The sequence below is a fragment of the Brachypodium distachyon genome, chromosome 5, assembly GCF_000005505.3.
Source record: "Brachypodium distachyon strain Bd21 chromosome 5, Brachypodium_distachyon_v3.0, whole genome shotgun sequence".
In the NCBI taxonomy this organism is placed as follows: Eukaryota; Viridiplantae; Streptophyta; class Magnoliopsida; order Poales; family Poaceae; genus Brachypodium; species Brachypodium distachyon.
The window spans coordinates 994,694-1,012,910 of NC_016135.3; the positions used below are offsets into that span (position 1 = coordinate 994,694).

Below are 18,217 nucleotides of genomic sequence, written 5' to 3' on the forward strand. Positions count from 1 at the left end.
GCGCCCACGACCTAAGGAACGTCGTCGTCACCGGAGACAAGCTCACCGAGCCCAGCACCTGCAAGATCCCAAAGGGCAGCCTCAGCCTTGATGAGGAGCAGAACAGCCGATGGACGAAGAAGCTTGAACTAGAAAGTGCGCCGGTTTCTCTCCTTCCAAATCTCCCATAATGAAAGCAGGAGAAGGGAGGCAATGAGCTTCCTGGCCGGTTTACCAAGGGGCTTCGCCGCCTCCACCCGGCCAAGCCACCAGCACAGAACGGTGTCAAAGCCCGGCCAAGACGCAGGGTTGAGAAGGTTCTGCCCGGCCCAGCCAGAGATCAAACCCCAGATCTCCCTCGAGAATGTGCAATCAAGAAGGAGATGTTGGGCCGTTTCCACTTGGTAATTTTGTATCCTTATAATCAAAATATGATCCTGCCACTACACTTACATGCCACTAAATGCATGTTTCACTAGCGATATGATGGATCTGGAATGAGGGTACCTAGGGAAAGCAGGCTACTTTTAGTGCAAGAGAGTAAGAATAGAAAAAAAAAAGGTTATTTTTTCTTTCTTTTCATTCACCCTAGCATTAGGCACTTCGTAGGTTATATACTCCCACAACTGTCACATTAGGCACTTGGCAGTTCAATTCACTTAAGGTTTACAAAGGTAAATGTCAAATAGAATCACGCCATTGGATACACTTGGTCACTCCTGAGCCAACGATGAACCTTGAGTGAAGGTGGCGAAGCAACTGACACTTTACTTCCTGTTTTCTCCATTTTCAGATTTAGAATGTGTTCTGAATGTTTAGAAGTTTCAGAGTAAGTCCATGGTCCTCCAGCAACTGAAAATCTGGAACTGCGCTTGGCTTCGGATACTTCCAGAGGGGATAGAGAACTCGGCTCTTTACAACTGATAGATATCAGGAGCTGCACCAGTCTTAGCAGCCTTTCTCGGTCAATGATGCACCTCAAATTCATCCAATATCTACAATAGGCTACTGTGATGTCCTAGAACTCCCGGAGTGACGTCTGGGGTTTGCCCAAACTGACTTGCCTCCCCGCATCACTGCAGCACCTGACCTCTATCCAGGAGTTGAAGATAAGTTGCTTTGATGCTCTTATGGTGCTACCCGAGTGGCTAGGAGAGATCTCCTGGCCTTACATCCTTGCCCAGCTCCATACAATGGCTCACTGCTCTGCAAGAACTGGAGGTCATTCGTTGTCCCAGGCTGCGGAAGCATTATAGGAAAGGAGAGGGGCTGGACTGGGACCTCATCTCCCATATCCCTCATGTGGACATCCAGAGGATCATTGATGAGGACTAGTGCATCCTCATCTTCCAACAAGCAAAGACAAGTGAGCTCCTATTTATTTCTTCCTCCATCTCTATGAATCTCATGTTCTCTTTCCGACTATTTGCTATGGGTATATGTCTTGGCTTGTTATTTTGTTTTCTCAACTCATTTTGTCTGCATATATTTTAGTTCTATGTGTGCTTTGAATTTCGTCAATTGTCTTTCCTCAGCAGTTGTTTGTACAAACAATTCGAAGTCTTTGCTTAGGATACATGATGCTAAAAGCAAAAGAAAACTGGGTAACAGTAACTATATGCTGGAGCATTATCATCAAGATAAGGTTCCTTTGTTTATCAGAAGTTTTAATTCCCTTTTTTCATGTGCCTTGATATTACAACTATAAGAGAAAATGCTGAGTTAAATGTAATTAATGTAGTAGTAGTATTCATCTCTTATGGAGAAACTGGGCATGTGCAACTTATCAAGCAGCATTTGGTACTATTTATCCTTATAATCAAAATACCTCTCCAGCCAGCACATGTACATGCTGCGAAATGCATGTTGCTGTAACGATATGGTGGAACTGGGATGAGGATATAAGGGAAATTATGCTACTTATGGTGCAAGAATGTAAAGAACGGTAAAAAAGGGTTAAATTCTCATAATCTCCTTCACCCGATCACCTGACTGTTACAGTTCTGTTAAGATTAACAGAGGCTTAAACTGAGTGTAAATAGCCAATTAAAGGCACTAAGGAAATAGTAAATGACACCACTGGATATACTTGTCCACCCAGAGCTGGTGATGAACCTTGAAAGAAGACAACGAAGCCAATGACACTGTGTCTCCTGTTTTGTCCAGCTTCAGTTTTAGAGTGTGTGGCTGTGTTCTGAATGCTAAAAAGATTCAGAGTCCTTGTTTTTAGGAAAATATCATAGAGAAAACCCCTAAAATATAATTCTGATGGGTGAAGTCATGCACCCACGACTCTACCACCACACAAAGAGGTGTTTCAGTTTCAGAGTCCTTACATACCCAACACTCAAACAAACATTATTTTCTTATTTCAGTTCAATTTCTCACCTTCCTATATGGGTTGGAATCCGTGCAATGGTGCGAGATGATGTTGTTAGTGATCTAAAAAGTGCAGGGGAGTCTTTGGATCTGATAGAAATACAATTTTATTTTTCATTGTGATCTCTATATAATCACTCCTTAAAACAGTTTGTCCATGGCCACGTGAACAGTGAACACATCCGTTTGACATCTACCAAATAAAATAAAATACGAGAGTTACACTGCACGAATTCAAAAAACAAAATTAGATTGGCACTCCTCGCCGCTTCCTCCCTGGCAAGGCATTACTACCTTCATGCCTACCCTGAGCATGACTTGTAACCAAACGAGCAAATGAATTGTGAGGGGCCATCCTTGATACCCATGAAATTAGAATGAAGTCTTGTTTTGGTCTAACACTAGGATCTGTTAGAAGTTGCCCAAATGTCACACTTGGCAATTCCTCCTTGATTGAAACATTAATTGTATAACGTGTCATGCTAAGTGGATGAGAAGCAAAGTCTGTAATGTCCACTGGATGGCCTTGTTGTATAAGCGTGGTTGGGTGCACACCGTATATGGAGAGGTTTCTTTTAACCATTCTTATCCCCTTGTCCAATACGCAACGCCAAAACTGAACATCAAGGTTCGTTCTCAACACATCCGCGAATGTATTGGTTGAGACAAGTGAACCTTGCGCGCTGTGCAACACCTTGGCAAATTCATCTGCTATTTGTACTAGCCGTGGATGTTTTGCCGGGTCAGCGCTTCCGAATGCCAGTGTCTTCAAAAGGTACCTCAACTCGTCGTAAGACATAACACCTAGGAAAATCGGTTTCACTGATCCAAATCGGGCTAATCTTTCAAGTCTACTTATGATGATGATCTTGCTTCCTCTGCCCATTCTTACGATAAATGAGTGAAACTTCTTCCAGTCATCGTTGCCTACATCAGAAGCAAACTCAATAACTACCAACATCGTCGTACCAGACATGATCCTTCAATGGCTCAAAAGGCTGTCACCATTCAAGTGCAAAACAGATGAGAAGCCTGAGCGAACCCTTTCGTCGCCACACGCTTGAGCAACCAATGTTTTCTTCCCAACTGCGGCACCACCTATGATTGGAAGAATGGCTGGTGCATGATCACCAGCTGGAGGGTCATTGTGCTGCAACAAGAAGCTCAAAAGCTTTTGCTTCTCAGCATGTCGGCCAAACATGAAGTTGTCGGTGTAAAGATAAAGGTCGTAAGGCCTACGAGACATGCGCTCGCAACCATCCAGAAGCACAACAAATTCTGCCATGTTAGCGACAGCAATTTCTAAGCTTTCCAAGGCACTATCGTCCTTCTGAGTTGTTTTCTGAGACCGCTTGAGGGGAATGGCTAAATACAAGCTACTGGAAGATGAGTCATTGATGCTAACCCCATCGAAGCCTGTACTGTCATGGAGGGTTCGGTACCTCAAGGTGTCCAGCAGGCAGTATCCTGCATACATGGCCTCTGAGAGCATCTTGAGCTGCATCATCATCCCGGAATTGGTTATGTATCGCGCATCTGCCTCCTTGACGATGGTTCCAGCTCTCATCAGGTAGGTGCTGCAACCTCTACTTTACTGTGCCCTCCTCTAACTGTGCATGGCTCGAGGAATTGTACTTGTTAATCAGGAAGGAGATGAACCGGCTGACGAGTTCGCCTGCAACTGCAGATATGGCAACCTCCATGGCCTGGATTGATGAGGGAAGCTGCTGGTCTGTCTCTCTGAGCAAATTAACTGGCAGAATACAACATATTAGTACAGAGACTCCTCGCTGAATAGAAATTCTCCAGCGGTGAGTTGACTGCGACGACTTCATGGGCGACACATGGATACTTGTCTGAACGTCCAAACATATGACGAGGACTTGTCTAAACGTCAAAACAAGTGACAAGGACAATCCAATTCTCCAAGCAGAATCGAACGTTGACTAGTATTTTCTATATTCAAGGTAGGTCCAGATTATTATTGCTCCTGAGAAAACGTGTATGCAATCATCTCTGCATTTGTCTTTCCTTGGACTCCCCTTTACATTTTATATATGAGTGAATGTCATCCAATATATCTGCACACTACTCTAGCAAAAATCTACCTTTGGAAACTGTTTGGGCCTTTTCCAGATGAACTTCAGTGGAGAAAGCAGTGCTGCAACTCATTGGCAAGGAAACGATATGCGCCTTTCTATCTTGGTTAGTGATGACGAGAACCACAGCTGACAGCTCCATACTTCAGTAATCTTTCAGAGAACATGTAATTAATTAGTTACCCAGTTTCTTAGTACATTTGCTCCTTTGGTTCTTCAGAAGCCTTTGTTCAGGCTTGAAAGTGGAAAAAAACAAATACTACTGTATTGGTTGAGTCTTTTATCGGAACTAGTACTCTCATATTAAGTGACTCAAATTTGTCCAAATATAAATGTATCTATGTCTAAAAAGCGTCTAGATACATGTAATAGAAAGTCACTTAATATGGGACGGAGGGAGTAGTTGTCTTCCTAATCAACAGGTAGGTTGAGTATTTTATTTTATTTTGACAGCAGGTAGGATGGGTCTTTTTTTTTTCTTAAGGTTTAGGTCAGCAGGTAGGATGAGTCAAATTTACTTGCTACATTCCTAAATTCTTGTCATCAATTCGTTTCTCGTTGCGGCCCAAAATCAAACTGCAGTAGTCAGAAGTCAGAACGCCATTTTTTTTCGGGACAAGGCCATCCAGTGGACATTACAGAGTGAGCCGTGATTGTTTATAGGACGAGATTACGCCGCCGGCGGAAAGGAAGGAGAGACCCAGGCCAGATTAGTCAACGGTCAACTGTGTAATGAATATAATCCGTCTCGGAGTTCTCCAGCAGACCAACTGGGCAACTTTCCGAAAGAATTAATATTCACGGCCCAACTGGAGATCCTAGGCCTTCTCGTCTCGCCCCCACCCAGCGATATCGAGCCCTCAGCACTTTCCCAATCCCTCGAAAGAAGAACGAATTCCCCCCTTCCGCAGACTTCTCCGGTCTCCCTCCCTCGCCGGAGCCACCGCCCCCCGCCTTCCCTTCTCCGACCAAATCGTGAAAGCTGCAACTCTTCTCCTCCTTCCAAATCTCTAGCCGTATTTGTTTCCAGCGGCCGTGGGGTGCAGAGCTCGAAGTCGATAGCCAACCAACCAATGGCGGGCTGGCGGCGGCGCGATGGGAGAGCATCGAGGTCGCGCGCAACGGCTGGCGGCGACGTCCTTGCCCGGCCACCTGAGCGGCGGCGGTCCGGGAGCGGGACGGCGCGCCGGCAGGGCTTGGGTAAGTAAGACCACAAACCTGCGCCTGCTGAAAGCAGTTTAGTCCCATACCATACTGCTCGCGTACCTGAAAATTCAGAGTGAAAAATGCCACTGCATTTCAAGTCGCATGTTCAAATGTGCAAGAGAAATACCATACCTCTAATACAGTTACATTGAGCTGACACCTGCAGATTAGCACCAATCCTCTCACTGCTTGTGTAGTTTTTTTTCTTCTCTTGCATATTGAAGAAAAATGACCTCTCACTGTTCAAAGATACGTATGCAAAATACATTTGGCCGAGCATACAACTCCTGTATGTATGCGCCGAGCAAACAAATATAAGATGCCGGTGTATATATGGCTTCAAAGGCTGTCGCATGGCGTTGGTTATTTACATTTTAAATGCATTCGGTGAATAAAACAAGAAATCTCTTCACCGTGAACATTTCAGTTCAGTCAAGCACCCTTTGTTCTTACTCAATTAAGCTATGGTTTCTTATGAAGAATATAAGAGCACAAAATGTCCATTAACAAGCTAGCTAGGAGCAATGATTTAGTGACCAAATTGTAGGAGCCTTCCTGTTTAAAATGTTCAGGTTAATTCATAGTTAAGTATGTGCTACATGGAATAGAAAATTTCAATCAAAATGAGAACAAGTATCCTGAAGATGTATTTTGTCTACAAATGTTTCTATACCAATGAAACCAACTGATAATCATGGAAGAATCAATCATTTCTCCCCTGATAATCAGCAAACCTCCTGCCCCAGGCCACACCGCAATCAGGTGGAGTCGCCCCGTCCCGTCGCACCTCGTCTAGGGCATTGGTGGTCTCCGACGGCGAAATTTGTTGAGGGAGAGGAAGAGCCTAGGTTGATTACGCGTACCTCAAGGCCTCATACGGGAGCATCGCCGGCAATGACGTGTGCCACCGCGGTGCTCTGCAGGGACTTCCACTTTAGCTAGATGATGTTGTTGGTTATCTAAGAACTGCCGGGGGGTTGTTGGATCATCTAAGAAATGCCAGGGGATTTTTGGAACTCATATAACATACGTTTTGACTTTAATTGAGATCTTTAATAAATTTTCTTGAATGTTACATAATCACTCCTAAAGACGGTTTGTCCATGGCCCCGTGAACATAGCATTTTTCCATGTATAAAAAAAAATACAACAATAGTTACAATACATGAGTTTTGAGAGAAAAGAAAACTAGATTGCCACTACCCGTCGCTTTCTCCCTGGCAAGGCATTACTACCTTCATGTGTATCCTGAGCACGACTTGTAACCAAATAAGCAAATGAATTATGAGGAGCCACTCTTGATTCCCATGAAATCAGAATGAAGTCTTGTTTTGGTCTCACGCTAGGATCTGTTAGAAGTTCCCCAAATTTCGCACTCGGCAATTCCTCCTTGACTGAAACATTAATTGTATAGCGTGTCATGCTAAGTGGATGTGCAGCGAAGTCTGTAATGTCCACTGGATGGCCTTGTTCTATAAGCGTGGTTGGGTGCACACCGTATACGGAGAGATTTCTTTTAGCCATTCTTATCTTTTTGTCCAATATGGAACTCCAAAACTGAACATCGAGGTTCCTTCTCAATGCATCCGCAAACATATATGTCATAGGGCCTACGAGACATGCGCTCACATCCACCCAAAAGCACAACAAATTCTGCCATATTAGCAACAGCAATTTCTAAGCTTTCCAAGGCACCATGTGACTCGAGGCGTGTGGCCTTATCAGTTATTGTTCGAGAACGCTTGGGCAAATACAAGCTGCTGCTACATGATTTAGTATTGCTGCTGACCTCGTCGAAGCCTGCACCGTCTTGGAGGGCTCGGTACCTCGAGGTGTCCAGCATGCAATATCCTCTGTACATGGCCTCCGAGAGCGTCTTGAGCTGCACCATCATCCTGGAGTTGGTTATGTATCGCGTGTCCGCCTCCTCAACGATGGTGCCAGCTCTCATCAGGAGATGCTGCAACCTCTCCAACACCACCTTCTCCTCCTCTGATTGTGCATGGCTCAAGGAGGATTGGTACTTATTCACCAGGAAAGAGATGAAACGGCTCACAAGTTCACCTGTAACTGCAGATATGAGAAGCTCCATGGATTGACAAGGGAAGCTGCTGGTCAGTCGTCAGTCTGTCTGGATAAATTAACTGGCCTTGATCTGCCAAGTCTTACCGAGGCTCTTAAATAGAAAACTTTCCAGTGCTGACTAAATCAACTGAAACGAGTTCAAGGGTTGATGACACACAGACACTTGCTTGTTTAAATGTCCAAACATGTGACAAGGACAAGCCAACTCTCCACACATGAAAAAATGCACTAGTATTTTTAAGTCATGGTAGGTCCAAATTAATTATTCCTCCATAGATGTTTTGAAGAAAATATTGCCCCATACCAAAGTGTATGCATATTTAATTGTCTTTGCATTTGTCTGTTGTTGTACTCCTTTTCACATGGCATCTGATATATCATATATGTGCACTCTAGCAAAGTTTAAATCTAATGCATTTTTTCCTTGCAATATTTTAGCTGATACAATAAAAGTAAATAGAGATGAAAATAATAGTCAATCACATTTAGCGCCAACATATGGTGATCAACATTCTGAAATGCTGGTATCAGATGCTTGTACAAAATTCTTTCACTCAGAGTCAGAGGGAATCTTGCTGTAAGATTAACATATAACACCTACTAGATTACACACATAATGCATGCTTAATAAGATTAGAAAGGCACTCATCGATGCTTCGTTCCAGGGAAGAGGAGTATCTTGATCATAACTTGAAACAATGTTATCAGATGAAGTGTATGGAAGAATCCGTACTGAAATGTCACTAGAGTGAATCCCATATTTAGCGTAGCATTTACCAATAGTTTTGTAAATGCCACCTTTCAGGCCATTGTTTGGACTATTACATATGAACTTCAGTAATGAAGCCAAGCGCAAAACAAAATCCCTCTGATCTATTTGTAGAGTAGACGTCTCTCAAGAGTCAAGACATAGTTTTGGATGCTCACCAAACATGGAGATATTCCTCTCAACTAGCCTCGTGCACCTGTTTAATACAAAAAGGCATAAATTGGCATATGGATTTACTCTTGTATCATCAACAAACAGTTTGTTTGTACATCTACTCCTTTGGGTCTTGAGAACTCAATCATGATGAAGTGTATTCAAGTCTGTTTGTACCTTGCTTTGTGCTACTTCAGTTTTTAATCAAAAACTTGCACTTTGTGCATTGGTTCTTAATAGTTCGGGCTTGACCTGATGTTGGTCTTCACGATGTTAAAAATGGGAAGGGAAACTACTAGTATGATGTAACTTGGATGACAATTTTGTTTTGTTTTCTGTCCTATTCAGAACTAGGAGTTGTCTTCCTACATGAAATTGTTCTCGAACGGCATGGCACAAACAAAGTGGCTTTTGTGATTGGTTTCAGAGTGGACTAGCGAAATCCAGAAAAAAAATGTTCGCGCTACTACGTGTACATGCTGTTAGATAAAATGTTGGGTGGTCACTTATTTCTTTCTGCTGGTCTGGGCCTGGCAACCTCGCAGGATGATCATGGCACAAAGCTCAAGGAGGGTGTCTGCACCGTAGGGCAGCACAAGATGCTGCAGTTTCGCACCGGACAGGCGGACAGTAGACCCGACTAGTCGCTGGCTCAGCAACCTGTCAAAATGCTGGGACCAGGTGAGTGGTGACTGGTGGGACACGAAGTACCCCAGTTCTAACTCCTGCCAGGCTCTTGCAAAAGGCTACCATTGTCCTGAATGTGTTGGATCTTCCCTGTTGAATCCTTACCATGACCATGAGCAATACTATGTGAGCAGCTCAAGCTCACTAGTCCCAACAAACGAAATGTATGTGCAATGTGAACATGTCTGTTTTTATTTATTTATTTATCATGTTTTTTTGGTAAATTGTGCTTTCACTAACTGCGACCACTTCTCCTTTTGCAGTTTCTAATTAGGTGTTTGACAGAATGAAATATGTGGCTTCAAAGACTGTCACATGGCCTTGGTTATTTACATTTTCAGTTTTTCACTACATTCAGTGAATAAAACAGAAATCTATCCACCTTCTCTTCGCCATGAACATATCACTTCAGTCAAATACCCTTTGTTCTTACTCAATCTATAGTTTCTTATGAAGAATATAGGAGCACAAAACATGCGAGCTAGGAGCAATGATTTTGTGAGAAAATTTTAGGAGCCTTCCTGTTTAGAATGTTCACGTTAATTAAAGGTTAAGTATTTACTACATGCTTGACGAATTGCATGAAGAAGATTGACAGAAAATTAATTAAAAAGGCTCGTGCTATTTATGTTAGCCATATTGTTTTCATATTTGACAAGCCAATTAAGAGGGCAAACTATGGCCGTACTGCCATTCTAGAGCATATATATACTTTATCACTGTCTCCTGCCATATCTTTACTGAAATTTGAATTTCTTGGGTATCTTAGAATGTCAGATCTCCAATGTGAAACACTTCCAGATGCTATCTCATGCTGTTGGAACTTGCAGGCCCTTCATATCATAGACTGTCGTGAGCTTTTGAGGTTTCCTGAGTGTATTGGTAAGCTGAAGAAGCTGAGAAGTCTTGATTTGTCGGGTGCTTGGAAGCTGGAAAGTTTACCCCAATCAATTTGTGATTGTGATAAATCTCTGTAGCTTGTGCCTAGTTTCTTGTGTGGAGATCAAAATACTTCCATCTAGGATGCCTCAAAACTTGCAAAGCATCAATCTAAATGCTTGCTCAAGAATCACGCTACTTCCAGATTCTGTTGTCCAGCTTGAAATGCTCAAGAGTCTCAATTTATCATTTTGTTCCGATCTACAACACTTACCAAGCTCATTTAATTGGTATATGTTATGTTCTCTTAAGGTCTCTAGCACTAAGATTGCAAGGCTACCAGATGGCATTGTGAACTTACGGAGGCTTCAGGAACTGGACCTAAAAGGATGTGATGAGTTGTGTGGCATGCCTGTGGGGATAGGACAGTTAACTCAGCTTCAAAGGTTGACATTGTTTGTTATGGGAAATGGTAGAGAATAGGCAAGGATGTCAGAGCTCTGTAATCTAGTTATGTTGAGCGGGGATCTGGAGATTAAAAACAGTAGGTACATAAAGGATTTGGATGATGATGGAAAGTTGTACTTGACTGAAAACAATGGTCTACCGCAATCAAAATTGTGGTGGCACTGAAGTGATTGTGAGTTTGACATGGGACAAGAGCTGGCTTTGCTTAACAAGCTTCAGCTACCATCAGGAATTAGAAAACTTTGCTTTCATTGTTATCCAGGTCAGCACTTTGCAAGACCATGAAGCAAAACAATTCCTCTGTTTCTTTGGAAGGGAAGATAAACCACTTAGATTCACCATGTTTCTCACTTTTGGCTCGTATGTCCACATTACACATAATCAAATGCTCGAAAATGAAGGTGAAGCCATCCTTCCCGTCATCACTGGAGAGCTTAGTATTGGCAAGCAGCAACATGCAATTGTTGCTTTCTCCAGGTAGCCCTGATCCTCTTGATGCTGTAGCAACAGGGTTCTGCTCAGCCTCCACCAGTAATGCACTCATGTTACCATTTCTCAAGGTACTGAGACTGGTCAGAATGATGGTACCGTCATCTGATTGGGTGATGTTGCAACAGCTCACTGCACTCCGGTCACTGGAAATCTCCTCTTGCAATGACCTGACACGATTGCCAGAGAGCATGCAGAACTTTGCCTCCCTCCAGCAACTGATGATCTGGAACTGTGCTTCACTTTGGATACTTCCGGAGTGGATAGGGAAACTTGGCTCTTTACAAATGATAGATATCAGGCGCTGCACCGGTCTTACCAGCCTTCCTCAGTCAATGGTGCATCTCAACTCCCTTCAATATCTTACAATAGGCTACTGTGATGCCCTACAACTGCCGGAATGGCTGGGGAAGCTCCAATCTCTTCGTAGCCTCGACGTCTGGGGTTTGCCCTAACTGACTTGCCTTCCCGCATCACTGCAGCACCTCACGTCTCTCCAGGAGTTGAAAATAAGTTGCTTTGATGCTCTTATGGTGCTACCTGAGTGGCTGGGAGAGATCTCTGCTCTTCGACAGCTTAAGATTGAGACATGTCCTGGCCTTACATCCTTGCCCAGCTCCATACAACGGCTCACTGCTCTGCAGGAACTGGAGATCATTCGTTGTCCTGAGCTGCGGAAGCGTTACAGGAAAGGAGAGGGGCCGGAGTGGGACCTCATCTCCCATATCCCTCATGTAGAAATCCAGAGGATCACTGATGAGGACTAGTGCATCCTCATCTTCCAACAAGCAAAGACAGGTGAGCTGCTATTATTTCTGCCTCCATCTCTAGGAATCTCGTATTCTTTTTCCAACTGTTTGCTATGGCTATATGTCTTCGCTTGTTATTTTGTGTCTCATTCATTTCTGTCTGCATATATTTAGGTCTATGTGTGTTTTGAATTTTGTCAATCGCCTTTGCTCAGCAGCTGTACATAAAAGCAATTCAAAGTCGTTGCTTAGGGTGCACAATGCTAAAAGTAAAAGAAAAATAAGTAACAATACCTATATACGAGAGCATTATCATTAACATAGAATTATAGTATTCATCTCTGCTGGATAAACAGGGCATGTGCAACTTATCAAGCAGAAGTTGTAAATTTAATCTGATTATCCTTCTAATCAAAATACACTCTGGTCAGTACATGTGCATGCTGCTAAATGCATGTTGCTGTAGTGATATGGTGGGTCTGAGATGATATGCAAGGGAAAGCAGCCTAATTCTAGTGCAATAAAGTAAAGAATAGCAAAACAACTCAATTCTCATTCACCCGAGCTTGGGTTATATAGTCCCGCAGCAGTCACATTAGTCACCCGTCCGTTACAGTTCACTTAAGATTAACTAAGGTTTGAACCAAGCTTAAATAGCTGAATAAAGATACAAAGGAAACGGTAAATGACGAGTAGAACCATGCCATTGGATATACTTGCTAACTCCTGGGCCGTCGTTAAACCTTCAGTGAAGGCGGCACTTTGTCCCCTATTTTGCCCAGATTCAGATTTAGAGTGTGTTCTGAATGCTGAAAAGTTTCAGAGTTCTTACATACCCAACACTTACACAAACATTCTTTTCTTATTTTAGTTCAGTTTTCTCACCTTCCTTTATGGATCAGAGCCCGTGCAATGGTGCGAGAATGATGTTGTTGGTTATCTAAAAAGTGCAAAGGAATCTTTGGATCTGTTAGAAATACAATTTTATATTTCCTTGAGATCTCTAATACATTTAGTTGAATACATAGTCACTCCTTAAAACAGTTTGTCCATGGTCATGGGAACACATTCAGTTGACACCTACCAGAAAAAAATACAAGAGTTGCATTACACGAATTCTGAATCAAAATTAGATTGGCACTCCCGGTCGCTTCCTCCCTGGCAAGGCATTACTACCTTCATGTGTATCCTGAGCACAACTTGTTACCAAATGAGCAAATGAAATATGAGGCGGTATCCTCGATTCCCATGAAATTAGAATGAAGTCTTCTTTTGGTCTAACACTAGGATCTGTTAGAAGTTTCCCAAATGTCACACTTGGCAGTCTCTCCTTGATTGACACATTAATGTTATAACCTTTCATGCTAAGCGGATGCAAAGCAAGGTCCGTTATGTCCACTGGATGGCCTTGTTCTATAAGCATGCTTGGGTGCACACCATATATGGATAGGTTTCTTTTAGCCATTCTTATCCTTTTGTCCAATATGGAACTCCAAAACTGAACATCGAGGTTCCTTCTCAATGCATCCGCGAAAGCATTTGTTGTGACAAGTGAACCTTGTGTAATGTGCAACACTCTGGCAAATTCATCTGCTAGTTGTGCTAGCCGTGGATGTTGTGTCGGGTCTACACTTCCGAATGCCAGTGCCTTGAAAAGGAACCTCAACTCGTCGTAAGACAGAGCACTTGGGAAAATCGGTTTCACCGATCCGAATCGGGCTAATCTTTGAAGTCTACTTACAATGATGATCTTGCTTCCTCTACCATTCTTATGACAAATGAGTGAAACTTCTTCCAGTCATCGTCGCCTACGTCAGAAGCAAACTCAATAACTACCAACGTTGTCACCCCAAACATGGTCATTCCATGGCTCAAAAGGCTGTCCCCATTCAAGTGCAAAACAGAAGAGAAGCGTGAGCGAACCCTTTCGTCACCACATGCATGAGCAACCAAGGTTTTCTTCCCAACTGCAGCACCACCTATGATCGGAAGAACGGCCGGTGCAATATCACCAGGAGGGTCATTGTGCTGAAACAAGAAGCTCAAAAGCTTTTGCTTCTCAGCATGTCGGCCGAACATGAAGTTGTCGGTGTAAAGATAAACGTCATAAGGCCTACGAGACATGCGCTCGCAACCACCCAGGAGCACAACAAATTCTGCCATGTTAGCAACAGCAATTTCTAAGCTTTTGAAGGCACCATCGTCCTTCTGAGTTGTTGTTCGAGAACGCTTGGAGGGAATGGCTAAATACAAGCTACCGCAAGATGAGTTGTCGATGCTAACCTCATCGAACCTTGTACCTTCTTGGAGGGTTCGATACCTCAAGGTGTCCAGCACGCGGTATCCTGCGTACATGGCCTCCGAGAGTATCTTGAGCTGCATCATCATCCTGGAGTTGGTTATGTATCGCGCGTCTGCCTCCTCGACTATAGTGCCAGCTCTCATCAGGAGATGCTGCAATCTCTCCACTACTTTCCCCTCCTCCTCTGACTGTGCATGGCTCAAGGAGGAATTGTACTTGTTCATCAGGAAAGAGATGAACCGGCTGACAAGTTCACCTGCAACTGCAGATATTGCAACCTCCATGGCCGGGAGGGATCGATAAGAGAAGCTGCTCCTGGTCTATCTCTCAGGACAAATTAACTTGCCTCTGTCTGCCAAATCCTTATAGAGACTTCCCGAAATATAAAAGTCTCCAGCGATGGCTCAACCATTGACTGTGATGAGTTCATGGGTGACACATGTGACAAAGACTAGCCAACTGTCCAAGCAGAATGGACCATTGACTTGTATTTTCAATATTCAAGGTAGGTCCAGATTATTATTGTTCCATAGAAAATTTGTATGCAAGCATCTCTGCATTTGTCCTTCCTTGGGCCCCCTTTACGTTTTACATATGAGTTAATGTGTCATCCAACATATGTGCACACTACTCTAGCACAATTTTACCTTGGAAATTTCCAGATGAACTTCAGTGGAGAAAGCAGGGCTGCAACTAATTGGCAAGGAAACGATATGCGCCTTTCTATGTTGGTTAGTGATGATGAGAACCACAGCTGACAGCTCCAAACTTCAGTAATCTTTCAGCGAGCATGTCATTAATTATGCACCCAGTTTGTCAGTACATTTGCTCCTTTAGTTCTTCAGAGCCGACCAGTACGTGTGGCGTATTTTGTGCTAATTTCAGTCTTTAATCGAAAACTGTCTGCACTTGTGCATTGATTCTTCATAGTTCAGGTTGACTTGATGTTGCTCTTCATAATGGTAAAAATAGAGAAGCAAACAGTATTGGTTGAGTTTTTTTCCTAATCAAAACTAGGAGTTGTCTTCCTAATTAACTGGTAGGTTGAGTCTGCTGTCAAAAAAAAAAACTGGTAGGTTGAGTCTTTTTTTTTTCTGACAGCGTTAGGGTGAGTCAGAGCAATTACCAAAGCATGAGATGGTCTGAACTTTACCAAAACGAACCTCCAAAAATCGCTTATCATTGTGTCCCACCAACAGAAATACAATCTCGATGAGACCTGCACCGGCTCAAAACGAAAGAGGCACCTCCAACATAGCGGCCCAATAGCCGCTATAATCACACAGACAGCCGCCCATATCTTTGGTCACTGCTCCTTCTCCTTGCAATTCTAGATTGCCCTCTTTCATGGCTACAATTTGACAATCAATGCCCGGCCTAGCTCTTTCCAAGACGGTATAATTGACCGGTGGATTAATGAGGATCTTGCTTGCATATCTACTGTCGGTAAAATCAGACTGGGGGTGATTATCATGTTGGGTTTGTGGCATATTTGGCTAGAGCAGAATCTCAAGGTTTTGCAGAATAAGCAAAGGTCTGCCACTCCGCTGTGCTCTATCGCCGCTGAAGAGCTCCAGGCTTGGAAGTTCGTGGGCTGCAAAGGAGCTAATTTTTTCACATGATTGAGAGGCAGCGGTATCATGCAAATAGACCACCCGAAGCTGTTTGTTGCTAGGTATAGCTGTTTTAGTCTTTATAGTCTCTGTAGTCTCTTTTCAGTTTTGGCCTCTACTTAATACTTCGTTTACTTCTCCTCTTCTTAAGAAATGAAATTAGCGCTGCTACATTTCATTAAAAAAAAATCACACAAACAAGGTGAAAGTCTAATGTAGAGGCCAAAGACAACGTCAAGGTGGAGGATTGCGTTGTTAATCACGGTTTCATTATTGTATAAGGTGGAGGATTGCGTTGTTAATCACGGTTTCATTATTGTATAAGTTGGAGACCGTGTCAATGTACATATAAAAGATCCACATTTATTTAGAACCGTAGGAAATGAGTACTGTAGTACATTCCCAGAGTGGACATTGTAATGATTCCATATTTGGCTCAAACTAATCAACGCGCATTAATTCAAAAGGATCTAGCTGCTATACCTCTAGTATACATGTAGGAAAATCTTAGTATAGCTAGCTAGTAGCAAATGGGGATCAATGGTGTCACGATCATAATACTGGCGAAATGGGGTACTAACATGCATGTACGTTACCTGGTGTCCCTAGAGCATATTGTAGTACACAAAAGCTATAGCTAGATATCATGATTTTTTTCTTGACTTTCATTGTTGGTGACAAGACATGCCAAAGCTGCAGGGAGCTGCGAGATGATGAGAGCTGGACGATGTAGAACAAAAGATGATGGTTTCATCGTTAACCTTCCTATAAAAGATGATGGTGTAAAAGTTCTCAAAAATCTTGAGAAGTTTACCATCTGCAATCGGACAAAGTTAAAACATCTCTTATAAAAAAGAACCAACAAACAAGCAACTTAGAACCGGTTCTCACGAGACTGTCATGTCATGACGTGATCCTAGAAGAAATTATTTTCCCCTGCCAGGAAGCATATTACACATATGAAATCACCAAAACAAGAAAACAAACCAAATTTCCTCTATTGTCAACAAAACCGCCAGCCTTTTTACAATGTTTAAGCTCAAGGATAAACATGATCTCTGACCCTCTACATGCATGTTAGACAATGAGACTTTGATGTCGGCCTGCCTGCATGGCATATGGCATGCAAAATAGTCATCTGAAGCTCCACCATGACAGGTACCACTGCATGCTACCAACTCACAACTACGCATATGCACATATGAAAATTCTAGCTAAGTAGCTAGGTTATATATTTCTAGTGGCATGTACTATGCAGGTTTGGCATGCATGTTCATGCATGAAAACTTTAATTTCCTATGTACATAACCTTTTCTGTCAAAGTCTGTACTATACCTGTGAAAATGATGCCCTTGAGATGTACCAGTAATCAGTCCAAACATGATCAGAGGCAGCTAGCTAAGCTCTTAGCTTGCGTTTGTTTGGACTTCTAGGGTTGTGTTTGTTTCGGCCGAAGCTTCTTGCTGCAGCCTAGAAGTCCAAACAAACGCAACCTAGGAGCAGTTCTAACAGTTTCTGGGCTGTAGAAACTGGAGCCCAAACAAACAACATGTTTTTGGCCAGCTTCTTGTAGCCGCTGAAACGAAGCGCTTCTGAAAAATGCACTGCGAGGACGAAACTGCGAAAGGGACGCTTCTTCCAGCGGCTGCAGCTCCAAACTGTCATTTTTACCGGTTTACCCTCCCACCAAACTCCATACTACGAACAAATTGCCACTAAACGGTTCGTTTTATTTCAGTCTCTCCTCCGAGCGCATCGCATCGATCCCTTCGTTCTCCCCACGACCACACCCCCACCCGTCGTCGCCGCCCTGTTCTTTGGACGCCGCCGGATCTCCGACGACTGGCTCGGGCGACCTCCACTGGACTGAGCCACGCCTCTCCTCTGGCCGGAACCGCCACCGCCGTTGGATCCGGGCCGCCACCGGATCTCCAGCGACTGGCTCCGCCGCCCTTCTCTGGAAGGAGCCGCGCCACTCCTCTGGCCGGTGCCGCCTTAAGATCAGGAGAGCTCAACCTGCTGGCCCAAGGTCCCGCCTTCCTCTGTTGCCACCTTTCTGGCTTAGCTACTGCCGCGAGCGGCCCGCGCCGGCCATTGCTTCGCTTGTGGCCTCGAGCGCCCCGCGTTGGCCCCCGACGCCGCTCCCACCTTTGGCCCCTAACGCCGCTACATCCTTTGGCCTCCGACGCCATGCGCCCATGCCCATCCTCTTTGATGCCAACCTGGCCCTCCTCCTTTCCCCGTTATCATCTACTTCTTTCCCATACTCACTGTATATGTGTGGATGCGAATCACTGTGTGCGTATGCATGAAAGTTTTAAGACCTTGTGAATTAGCTCACGGTACTATGTATTAGTGTA

General features: G+C 43.7%; 2 protein-coding genes, 3 long non-coding RNA genes and 1 pseudogene across 7 annotated transcripts; 3 read left to right on the plus strand and 3 right to left on the minus strand.

Moving 5' to 3' along the window:
* Positions 1-2,596: 2,596 nt before the first annotated feature.
* On the minus strand, positions 2,597-4,187 carry LOC100840994 (annotated as a pseudogene).
* A 923-nt stretch (positions 4,188-5,110) lies between these two features.
* Positions 5,111-6,839, plus strand: LOC106865497. Its single transcript, XR_002961128.1, has 2 exons — positions 5,111-5,657; positions 6,410-6,839. It is a non-coding gene; the product is annotated as an uncharacterized LOC106865497 (long non-coding RNA).
* A 340-nt stretch (positions 6,840-7,179) lies between these two features.
* Positions 7,180-7,790, minus strand: LOC112269281. Its single transcript, XM_024455701.1, has one exon. It carries the CDS (start codon positions 7,753-7,755, stop codon positions 7,180-7,182), a length of 576 nt encoding a protein of 191 aa, XP_024311469.1. The 5' UTR covers positions 7,756-7,790.
* Positions 7,791-8,551: 761 nt separating this feature from the next.
* Positions 8,552-14,907, minus strand: LOC104585252. 2 transcript variants are annotated; one of them, XM_024455946.1, is made up of 2 exons: positions 14,226-14,907; positions 8,552-8,713 (listed from the first exon to the last, which is right to left on the minus strand). In XM_024455946.1, exons 1-2 carry the CDS (start codon positions 14,526-14,528, stop codon positions 8,696-8,698), a joined length of 321 nt encoding a protein of 106 aa, XP_024311714.1. In that variant the 5' UTR covers positions 14,529-14,907; the 3' UTR covers positions 8,552-8,695. The 2 variants fall into 2 exon arrangements, with proteins under 2 accessions (XP_024311714.1, XP_024311713.1); XM_024455945.1 differs by lacking the exon at positions 8,552-8,713 and adding an exon at positions 12,043-12,160.
* LOC112268569 lies at positions 8,739-10,981 on the plus strand. The gene is made up of 2 exons (XR_002961126.1): positions 8,739-9,521; positions 9,621-10,981. It is a non-coding gene; the product is annotated as an uncharacterized LOC112268569 (long non-coding RNA).
* Positions 11,857-15,238, plus strand: LOC106865639. 2 transcript variants are annotated; one of them, XR_002961127.1, is made up of 2 exons: positions 11,857-11,991; positions 14,907-15,171. It is a non-coding gene; the product is annotated as an uncharacterized LOC106865639 (long non-coding RNA). The 2 variants fall into 2 exon arrangements; XR_001404959.2 differs by lacking the exon at positions 11,857-11,991 and adding an exon at positions 14,607-14,749 and having other exon boundaries at positions 14,907-15,238.
* The last annotated feature ends 2,979 nt before the right edge of the window (positions 15,239-18,217 follow it).

Coding starts and splice junctions, on each gene's coding strand:
- LOC112269281 (XM_024455701.1), bottom strand. CDS start 7,755: ATGGAGCTTCTCATATCTGCAGTTACAGGTGAACTTGTGAGCCGTTTC.
- LOC104585252 (XM_024455945.1), bottom strand. CDS start 14,528: ATGGAGGTTGCAATATCTGCAGTTGCAGGTGAACTTGTCAGCCGGTTC. Junction 12,161..14,225: donor AAGGTACAAGGTTCGATGAG/GTTAGCATCGAC, acceptor TTTTATGTACAG/CTGCTGAGCAAAGGCGATTG.